Genomic DNA, 10,499 nt, shown 5'->3' with positions numbered 1-10,499 from the left:
AGATGGTCAAATGGTTGGATGCTCGGTGACAGGAAACAAAACGAAATTGTGAGGGGCCTAAAGCGGGTTGCTGCAAATGCAGAGAAGTTGAAGGAGGCTAGGCTCTGCTGGCATGGGCATATTCAGCGGAGAAAGGAGAATTATATCGGTAGGATGGATTTTGCAACGGAAGATGACCAATGGGGAGATCAAAAACTTGGTATAAGGACCAGATATCAGTGGGCCTCTGAAAGACCAATCTGCATGACAGCCTGGAGTACAATCATGAGTTTTAGAAGAAGGCTACAAAGGTTGCCAACCCTGTATAAGGAAGTGGCAAGAGAGAAGTCAGTAACTGTCATATTTTTATTGCTACTTTAGATTTTTGTCTCTCTTTTTAATATATATATATATATATATATATATATATATATATATATATATATATATATATATATATATATATATATATATATATATATAGGATCAGCAGCCTTTGAACACTGAAGTTTTCTGTTTAGGTCTCAGATCAGCTATAGCATGGGCAGTAGCAATGTAAGATGCTCTCATATTGTTCCATCAATGTACCTTGAATCTGAGATGGAAAAATCACCTGTAGAGATGTGAAGGGAAGTCAGTGTGCAAGGACAATTCAGTCCTGTCCTCAATACTGAGGTTACCAGTGAGGTGGCTAATTAATGTTTATTGTGATGGTACTTTTTAAAAAAAGATTGTTTTAATTCCATATACCTTGTTATTTCTGATGCCTTTAAGAGTTTACAGTTTGGGCCTGATTTGCAAGCCCTTTGATCTTATCAGAAATTCTCCTCATAGGGAGATACTCAGAAGGGCTGGGGAGTACCAGGTTGGAAAACATTTTCAGTGGTCCCTAAGCAGCAAGCAAAAAAAAAAAAAATGGCTCTGGAAATTCGCCATGGCAACTTCCCTGATTGCCTGTCCATAAGGCCAGCCCCGATACTCAGATCCTTTGTTTCTTTACTTTGTGCAAAGACTGCACTGTTGCTTCTGCTCCTTGACAAATAAATTAAATGTAACAATAGTAAAAATGCCGGTTGTGATTTTAAATCTGCAACAATCTGACAATTTTTACCAACAATTTTTCTATTTAAACAAGTTAAAAAATATGTTTGGTTTTACATACACCCACCTCCCAATCTTGTGATTATTGTTAATTTCAGAAAATAAACAGAATGGCACCTTCTAACTCAACGAATCTGTGCCTGATGCATCTTACACTCCATCTGCTGACACATGCATGTTCCTTAAACATTAATGCTGCAGACTTAAAAAAGCTATGAGAGTAAACTTCTTCTGCTTCATGTCTCCTCTAATTCAATTAATTAATTTCAGATTGTGGTATTTTTACTATTCATTAATTGAAAGAGCTTCTAAATTGCCATAGCAGCTGCTGGTGATAATGAAAGAAGCAGAAAATACATACATGGATTTTCAGCTCACAGGTTTGAGGTTTAAGCATGAAACCTTGGGCAATGAAAAAAATCATTTTTTGAATTGTAAACCATGGCATACAGAGCTTTAAGAGGTATAGTAACTGAGCTACTAAGGTACTTTAAGAGGTATAGTAATTGACTTTGTGTGGATAAGTTATGTGCCTTAGCCCCCTGATCATTTTTGTTGCCCTCCGCTGGACTCTCTCCAATTTGTCCACATCCTTTCTGTAGTGGGGGCCCCAAAACTGGATTCAATACTCCAGATGTGGCCTCACCAGTGCCAAATAGAGGGGAATAATCACTTCCCTCGATCTGCTGGCAACACTCCTACTAATGCACCGAATATGCTGTTAACCTTCCAGGCAACAAGGGCATACTGTTGATTCATATCCAGCTTCTCGTTCACTGTAATCCCCAGGTCCTTTTCTGCAGAACTGCTGCTTAGCCACTCAGTCCCCAGGCTGTAGCAGTGCATGGGATTCTTCCATCCTAAGTGCAGGACTCTGCACTTGTCCTTGTTGAACCTCATCAGATTTCTTTTAGCCCAATCCTCCAATTTGTCTAGGTCACTCTGGACCCTATCAGTATCCTCCAATATATCTACCCCTCTCCCCAGCTTAGCGTCATCTGCAAACTTGCTGAGGGTGCAATGATTGGCTATTTGGATTTTGAGACATATAAACTAAAACAGGTTTGATGGGGAAACCTAGGGCATGATTCTGCTCTAACACTGGTGTGTATCAGAAGTAACCCAGCTGAAGTCAATGGAGTTTCGCTGGTGTAAAACTGGTGTAACTGAGAGAACAATCAGGCCCATAGAGAGAAAATCTGAGATGGTCAGAAAACAGAAAAAAAAAGTCACATAAAATCTTTTGCATTATTTATCTACATTTTGTTTCAGTGAAAATTTTCTAAATGGCAACAGAGAGAATGACTCTGCAATCTCTACAATGTCATTTTTACAGAGCCACTTTTCTGCTTTTAACTACACTTGAATAGAAACTAAGGATAAATACTGTCAATTCTAAATAAGAGCCATTTGAATGCAGCCACAAGGTAGTTTTATGAAGCAAAACCTTTCCTCCTTCCTGTTGTCTCTGAACTTAACTGTGGTTTGTTATGATATCCTTGGCCTTGTTGACAAGTATAGACAGAGCCAAGAGGGAAAAAACCAGAAGACTCAGGGTCTAAAAGCTATTACAGAGCTCCTGTCTGTTTTGACTCGTGTGTGTGTGCGTGCATGTGTGTGTGTGTGTCTCCTGAATCTTTTTCCTTCTCTCTTTGTCCCCCAACAATCCTCTCTGATGTGTGCTTTTGTTTTATTATTGATGACTCATAACATATCACTGAGAGCATTGTCTCCCTGGAGACTTCAAAAGGAAGAGATGGACTTTCAAGGAGGCAGAATTTATCCTTTGTCCTTCAATTTTCAGATTCCCTCTGATATTCTTTGTAGTCTGCTCCCTCTCCCTCAGCAGATCATCATCTGATTCTCTTGGTGAGGAGTGAGGGCTCTTCAGATTCCTGTCTTCTGCTGTGTTTGAACTGTACTGTCTTGCTTAGACTGGAAGGGCCTCACTCTGCCTTCACTAATACACAGAAAACTCCAGCTGAATTCACTGGGAGCTAAGCATGAGCAGCTGATGCCAGAATTTAACTGGAAGCTCCAGGTGTCCTGGACCATGACTTTTTTATGTTTTGCACAGCACTAAGCACTGATCTCAATAATTAATGCATGAATAAATAAATAAATAATCACACTCACTCTTTCTTCCTCTTTAGTTCTTTCTCTCCCCTCTTCCTTCTCCCTCACCCCCTAAATATCTAGAACATGATTGAGGTAGGAGATATAGCAGATGGCCAGCCGGAGGACTTCAATCTTTGAGAGTTTCTTGTCGGGGGGCAGAGTGGGCAGCAGCTGCCGGAGCTCCCCATAGGCCATGTTGAATGCCTCCACCCGGCTCCTCTCCCGGGTGGCATGAGCTGAGCGGTAGTTTGCTGTAGCCCGCCGGCTACGTCGTTTCTCTTCCCGGCTCAGATGCTGCAGGTTGGCTGCTCCCCCAGATCTGGCATTTTCTCCATTTTCTGCTGTCGGGGCTGGGTTTTCCAGGAAGCAGCAGTCTCCCCTGAGGTCACTCCCAGTGAGGGATTCTTGGTCAGAGTCTGCACCCCAGAGAGGGTCTGAGAAATCCATCTGGTCCAGCATCATGTTCCTAACCAGGAAAGGAAAGAGAAAATGTCAATGGCAGAATATAAAGGCCTTTCAACCCAAAGGAATTTACAGACAATGGAAATAGAATCACTCTGCCACACACTGAAATGCAGCTGTCTTGTGCTGAATTTTTTCTGCAATCCACCCCACTAGCATCACTACAGAACAGACACAGGATGGGACCTCAAAAGTAACTTCTTTAGTTCCCTGCAGCAGTGAAAACAATTATCTCCACTAAACTTCAACCAGGACACTATCATAGACACTTTTAGGCTTGTGGAAAATATAAATGGAATGGTATACGGACCACGAAGTCAGAAAACCAATTTTAAGTCTCTTCTGAGACACAGTGCCCACTGGCTCCAGGCTGGGGCATTGGGGTCAGTACAGACTCAAGGAAAAATGCCTGCTACTTAGTTTGCCATACCACTTCCTTCATGACAGTGTCTCCTAGTATCACTGGGTTGTTCTCTTATAACACCATTATCACTTCTTTGAGCATCCTGAGTTCAATGTGGAGATCTCCCATCTAAGTGTGGTACAGGCCTGATCTTGCTTAAACTGTGAGACCAGAGCAATCAGAGCTGGTAAATTGTTATATTTATTTATTATTTATTAAGTGCTTGATTATCTACATTATATGTATAGATCGATAGATTGATAGACAGATAGATATAGAAAGTCCTTGCCTAGCACAGCTAACAAAGACAGACAGAAAAGAGAAGCCACAGGAACTGAGATGTGGAAGTCCAGTATGATAATTCTATTATTTTAAATTTAATATTATACATTTATTATTTGTTGGGCTTATTATTGTGGCCATGACTGGAGAAGGGGCCGTTAGTGGTTTTTAAATGAAGAGAGGACGGAGGCCTGCCAGACATGGGTTGGGAGGATGTGTCATGCATAGGGGACAGCAGTGAAGTAGGATGAATATGAGTTGAACCCTAAGAACAATTAAGTTTTCTGTCTTGCATCTTTTATGTAAAGTGTTTCTTTGCCTGTCTGCTGGGATGGTAGGGCCGGAAGTCAACTCAAGATGCTACTAAGAGGCAGAAAAAAAAACACTAACTGGATTCTCATTGCCCAAAGTCAAGGCCAATATCAAAATGCAGTCCCAGGCATTGGGCCAGATACAGTGAAACTAGTGCAGGGAAGTATAAATTACTCAAAGTCCTTGCATCCCAGGGAAGATTCACTGCAAGGGACGTCAGGTCGTGTTACCACCACCGTCCCCCCCTTGGGGGTTACCCTGGAGAGCCCGGAGCAGCTTCAGCTTATAGCCAGGGCTCCATAAAAGCCTCAGGAGTGGAAGCTACTGAGAGCATATGGTGAATTAAAGCAGCCCTCAGCAACCCTGAGCAGGCCTCCTTCCTGGCCGGTACTGCACGGTTGACCCCCCATGTACCCATAGAAGGAGAATAGTTTGTGGCCACATGGCTCTACCACCCAAGTCCTTTGGCACATTTCTGCTGCTGGGCACTCTGCACTGTGATTTATGTTAGTGCAAATAAAGTCTGAATTTAGCATATTCACCGTATCTATTCATCTTTTTCCATTTGACTTATAGGGACTAACCCTCTCTTTTCATAGTGCATGTGCATGCATGTGTGTTTATGTGTGTTTACATATGTAGCTGTGTTTGCATGCACATGCATGTGTGTTTATGTTTGTAGTTGTGTTTGCTTGCGCATGCATGTGTATTTACATGTGTAGCTGTGTTTGCATTTGAATGCATGATATCTGTGGTCCTGGTTTTGTAAAAAACCAAATAATTACATAAGAATTACAATCATCCTTTCATCTCCTCTTTCTATCTCCACTCCCTCAAGGGCTGAGTCTTTGTTTTCTCAAAAGAAAACAAGAGCATCTCTCTATTTCCCCCTCCTGCCCCACTTTCCCTCCTTGCAAATCTCTTACCCACCTTCCAGTCCCCATCTGTCAGGCAGCCAGCAGCACAACATCGCCATTCCTTGTGGCTATGTCAGCAGCACCATGGGCTAAGACAATAGAGCCAGCAACTAATACATTCCCCTGGGGGCAAGCATCAGTAATGGGTCTGTAGAGGGAAGAGAATGGAGTTAAGGGGGAGAGAAAGGATTTACACTGGAAGGAAGAGACTAGAGGCTTGGTCCTGCTTCCATTGAAGTGAATGGACACCTTTGGCTCTGACTTGCAAAGTAAGCAGGATTGGGCCGTTCATTGCAAAGTAAGGACTAGATTCTGCTTTCAGGTACCACCATAGGGCCTAAGTGAGTTCTATAGAATTGCATGGGTGCAATGATAGAATTATCTTGCCACTTCTCTAAATACCAGTTCAAACTCTGTTATTCTTCCTCATCTGTGTGAAAAAAAATTTTTTTTTTAAAAAGCAGGTTTCCATTATTTTAAATTACAAATTTAAATGACACTTTCTTAATGGGATATTGTAGAGGTTTGTTTGTTTTATCTTCCAGCCTCTCAAAACATGTTTAAATCATTGTAGATGGGTTTTTTCAGTCAACCGTGTTCATTAGTAGTAAATAATATTCAATTGCTTTTGCATCTGACAAGTACATAGCAATATATTTAATAATGATCTGATTTAATTTCAATCTGCAAACCATAAGAAACCAACAGCATTAAATGACCTTAAATTTACTGCTACGGCTCACCTGTTTATGTGCTCTGAAGAAAACAGACTCCAGGCCAGGAGTTAAAATGAAATCAAATATTATTGATTTTAGCCTTCTGACACATCAGATGAAGAAAAACTGAAAACAAATTTCAAACAGAATTTTCTAAAAAAACCCAAAGTTTGAAAATCAACAAAAATCTGTTTTATATGAAGCTTCTTTCAAATAAATGAGTTAATCTTTGCAAAGCACTTGAGAGCTATAAAGTGATAATTAATACTAAGGACTCCTACAGATGGGAGAGAGGTGCTGTTTCAGGTTTTGCCTTGATTGGAGGTTTATTACCCAAGATTATTTTTCCCCAAAATATTTTTTCTTCTTCTTTTCAATATAGCTGGTTAAAGTTACATTCACTTCCAGGTGCTCTTTAGTGAAAAACAAAGTGAGAAGTTCCCCCCAAAACAGAACTGAAATGAGCTAAAGAAATTCATTATTTTGCCCTTCTGATACCAAAAAAAGATGGTTGAGGGACTGGACTGGACTGAAGTTCTTCTTTTCTTCCAAGCAATGCTGTAGCTCTTTAGAGAACTGAGCAGAAATTCCTTTCTTCTTTGATTCGGGCTGATGTTAGCTCAACAAAGCTTTCTTGTGTCAGTGCTTACATCCGCATCACCACTGCTTCCAAATATGCAGAGGGTATCACATTCCATTCAGACTGTCCTTCATTCGCCTACCTGCTTTATCATTTTATTCCTTTAGCACCACTACATTGTGTGTCAGGCTGGAAGATGCTGTTGAAAGATGATTAACGCTGGATTTTAAACAGGGCGAGTCCCATCTGGTGGCAGCAAAGTAGGACGAGTACAGAGAGAGGGCTCACTGCCTATTTGCTTTCCTGGGGCCAATGGACTCAGCTGGAAGATGATGTAAGATCTAGAAAGGAGGCTGAAAACTAGATGGAAAATTTCTTGTCTGATTCAAATGATATTTCATGGCAGATTCTATTGGACCGCAAGGCAGCAGATATGAGCCACTTGCCTGGATCTGACATCTGTCACCGTGTCAGAGTTTTCACAGCCCTCAACCCCTCCTCAAACATTTTCACTGAAAACCAGACTAGTGATGGCTGTCAACAGCCCCCAAGATGTTTTCCCCTGTGCCCCCAGCTTTTCTCTTTCAATGACAAAGGGACGTCGCACAGTGTTAATAAAACCAGACAGTTCAATGAAACTGGAACATGGACCTGGAGGATTCCATGTAGTGACTGGCTGATGAATACTATCAGTTAAATTGGATTATAAATAAAATATCAGTTTCTTTCCTTTGTCTCACACCCTGTAGTCTTAGAGGGATTTTCAGACAGAATTTATGTAGAGGGATTGCTGCAATTACCCCCAAAATGCAACTGCCTTTGGAGAGGGAATGCAGCATCCATTCTGCATCAGCAATGCCACATGATAGTTTAGGACAGGAAGTGAAAAACACCTTCTCCAGCTGCAACTGAAAGGGGGAATTTTAGGAAGACAGAATGTAAATACCTAACTTGGAATCTGGCCAGAAACACCAGGGCCAAGACCCTAGGTCTTGCAAAATGTATATCATGAATGGCCAGTATGTGGCTAGGGGCCTGGTTTTACCACTCCTGGAGAGGTGGTAATTACAGCCGCACAAGTCCCATATGCACCATGCTGGGACTTGGGATCCAGGTTGACTCAGGCCTTTGTCTACATTAGACAAATGGTACCAATTTTAGTAAAATGTAATTAAATCAGTGTAGGCCCCCTTGTGTGGACACTCTTGTTTTTGTTTGAATGTGCCTTTTCTCAATTTAGCTTCAGTTAAGTGTGCTCCATTTGAGGGGTCTAGCAATCTGTGTGCTTCCTCAGGCCGTGGGGAGCTGAAAGAGGCATTCTCCCTCTCTGAGGGTATGTCTACACTGGCGCTGTTGTAGCCCAAACTATAGAATATGTATTAATTATATTGATTACTTAAGAATTCCCAGTAATCACTTTGAGGTTTGACAGGTTCTTGTCTCAAGGTCAGGCCCAGTATTACTAAAATTATTGTTTAGTTGGGAGCCTCAACGTGCATAGTTGAAATATTCACACTTTAGGAACCCTTCTGTATTTACAATAGTTTATTAATACATTTAGCACAGTCACAAACACTCTAACCCAGAAAGGTAGATAGAGATAATACAGAATGTACATCTGAACATCCATATACTCACACCTTCCCTTGCAGAACCACCTGAAATGGTAGCCATTATCTTCCTCATCACCATCATCTTCACCAGTTGCCATCATTCTGGCACCTCCCAAGGGCTACATCTCTCTCTCTCCCCCCCACACAAGGATACAGGTTTTATAATCAGTTACACTGACATCACTATGTCTAATGCATATTCAGTAGGGGTTTCTCCCTTCTTCCTTATTTGTATTTCCTCACCTGACTAATGTTGAGGTGCCCTTCTCCCATAGGTTAGAATCATAGAATATCAGGGTTGGAAGGGACCTGAGGAGGTCATCTAGTCCAACCCCCTGCTCAAAGCAGGACCAATCCCCAATTTTTGCCCCAGATCCCTAAATGGCCCCCTCAAGGATTGAACTCGCAATCCTGGGTTTAGCAGGCCAATGCTCAAACCACTGAGCTATCCCTCCCCCAATTAGTATATTAATGATTTTAGCTTATTATCAGAGATATCAATTTGTTGCCATAGCACTCTTGTGGTCAGATATCTGCAGAGGTTCTATCCAAAAGCTGGTGTTAGCTCATGTTCCTGTCCTTGGCTGGTGCCGTTATAGACAAACTTTCCCCTTACACACACTATTTCCAGTTCCCCAAAACTTAGGGGACTGTTGGGCCATTTATCTGTGCCAAAGTCCATAGGCCTCAAGCCTTATGCTAACTGCTGAAGCCAATGCCTTACAGGATACAGGCTTGTAGATCCCTTGCATTACTGCTGAATAAAATAAATGCTAAAGCTTTCAATGCTGGATATTCTATGGGCTACACTGTAACGTGGCTAGCTCTAGGGCTCTAAAAATAGAAGTGTGGCTGTAGCAGCATGAGAGGCACCTGGGTATGTGCCTAGGGATTCAGACAAGATCGTACTCCTCTCATGCCACCATGGCTGCACTTCTATTTTCAGCGTGTTAGCTCGATCAGAGCTAGCGCAGGTTTGTCCGCTTGAGCCAGAAATAACACCTTCCAGTTGTGGGGTAGGCATATCCTGGGGCAGAATGCCTCCAGTGCTCTCCCTAGGATGTTACAGCTCTACACCGCAGTCCCTTGGATAGATAAACACAAACCCACCCTTTCCCTCCCCTTTGATGGGATGCATTTTTTATTCAAGTCACTGAATGAATAAGTAATTTCTCCCCACTGCTTTCAGCAGAATTTGTGAATCTGATTTAGTGGGTATGGAAAAATCGGGAGTGACATGATCTGCACAAAAGCTCTCCATTCCCCTTGCTGCTCAATCCCTACCGGGAAAACAGGGAAGAAATTTTACATACTGATAAAAGAATCCTATATTCATAAGGTAGTATCATCCATATTAATGAGGGAGAGCTCTCCAGAAATGGGAAGAATTTACATGCCCAGAGCCCTCTCTAGTTTCCAGCAGCCAATTATATTCAGTGATATGCTACTGGGAAGAGATCCACAGAGCAGGAGGGTATTTGTGAAACCTTTATTCATATAATTTATTTTTAATAATAATAATTTGCACATATATATTTTGTTAGTGCTGAATAGGTTGTGTGAGGAGTTATTAAAGAAAACGAATGACAAACAAGTAGTGACATTTGCAAAGTTGTGTATTAAATCTGTTAATTGCCCCTTTAAAATAAACCCGTTGTATCTGACTAGAAATAACAGTCACGTAGGAGCTTTCTGATTGGGTGGTGAACATTCCAAAAGGGTGGGATTTGGTAGCTGAAAATGCTGCTGATTCTTATTGAATGGTCAAGTCCCATCTCCTTCTGGCACCAAAAGAAAAAAAAAAGATAATTTCTGGGATTGCAGACGAGAATTTTTGAACGACTGGACGCGGCAATGAGATTGGTCAATGTAATGTGCTAAGCTGAGTGGCAGCAACTATTCTAGTTCTTCTTGTGTCTGCAGCATCCTAGGATATGATTGTCATTGTCTTAATGATCCTCCTGCTGCTACTCGTGCATGCTTGTGTAACCCTTCTGCCCATCAGAGTTGGCAGCA

At 41.7% G+C, this 10,499-nt stretch overlaps 1 protein-coding gene across 2 annotated transcripts in view; it reads right to left on the bottom strand.

Moving 5' to 3' along the window:
- Positions 1-557: 557 nt before the first annotated feature.
- The window catches only part of LOC141974825 (helix-loop-helix protein 2-like), a 29,714-nt gene continuing 19,772 nt past the window's right edge, over positions 558-10,499 (bottom strand). The window contains exons 1-4 of one of the 2 annotated variants that reach the window (XM_074934821.1): positions 6,789-7,143; positions 6,318-6,416; positions 5,588-5,722; positions 558-3,664 (exon numbers count right to left, since the gene is read on the bottom strand). In XM_074934821.1, coding sequence (XP_074790922.1) covers positions 3,268-3,664; positions 5,588-5,601 — 411 coding nt within the window. In that variant the 5' untranslated portion in view covers positions 5,602-5,722; positions 6,318-6,416; positions 6,789-7,143 and the 3' untranslated portion in view covers positions 558-3,267. Of the gene's footprint in view, positions 3,665-5,587; positions 5,723-6,317; positions 6,417-6,788; positions 7,144-10,499 lie in introns of those variants that run through there. The other variant, XM_074934831.1, reaches the window with a different exon arrangement.

This window comes from Natator depressus, chromosome 1, assembly GCF_965152275.1.
Source record: "Natator depressus isolate rNatDep1 chromosome 1, rNatDep2.hap1, whole genome shotgun sequence".
In the NCBI taxonomy this organism is placed as follows: Eukaryota; Metazoa; Chordata; order Testudines; family Cheloniidae; genus Natator; species Natator depressus.
The sequence above is the reverse complement of the archived record's forward strand: the minus strand, read 5'-3'. Positions and strand labels throughout refer to the sequence as shown.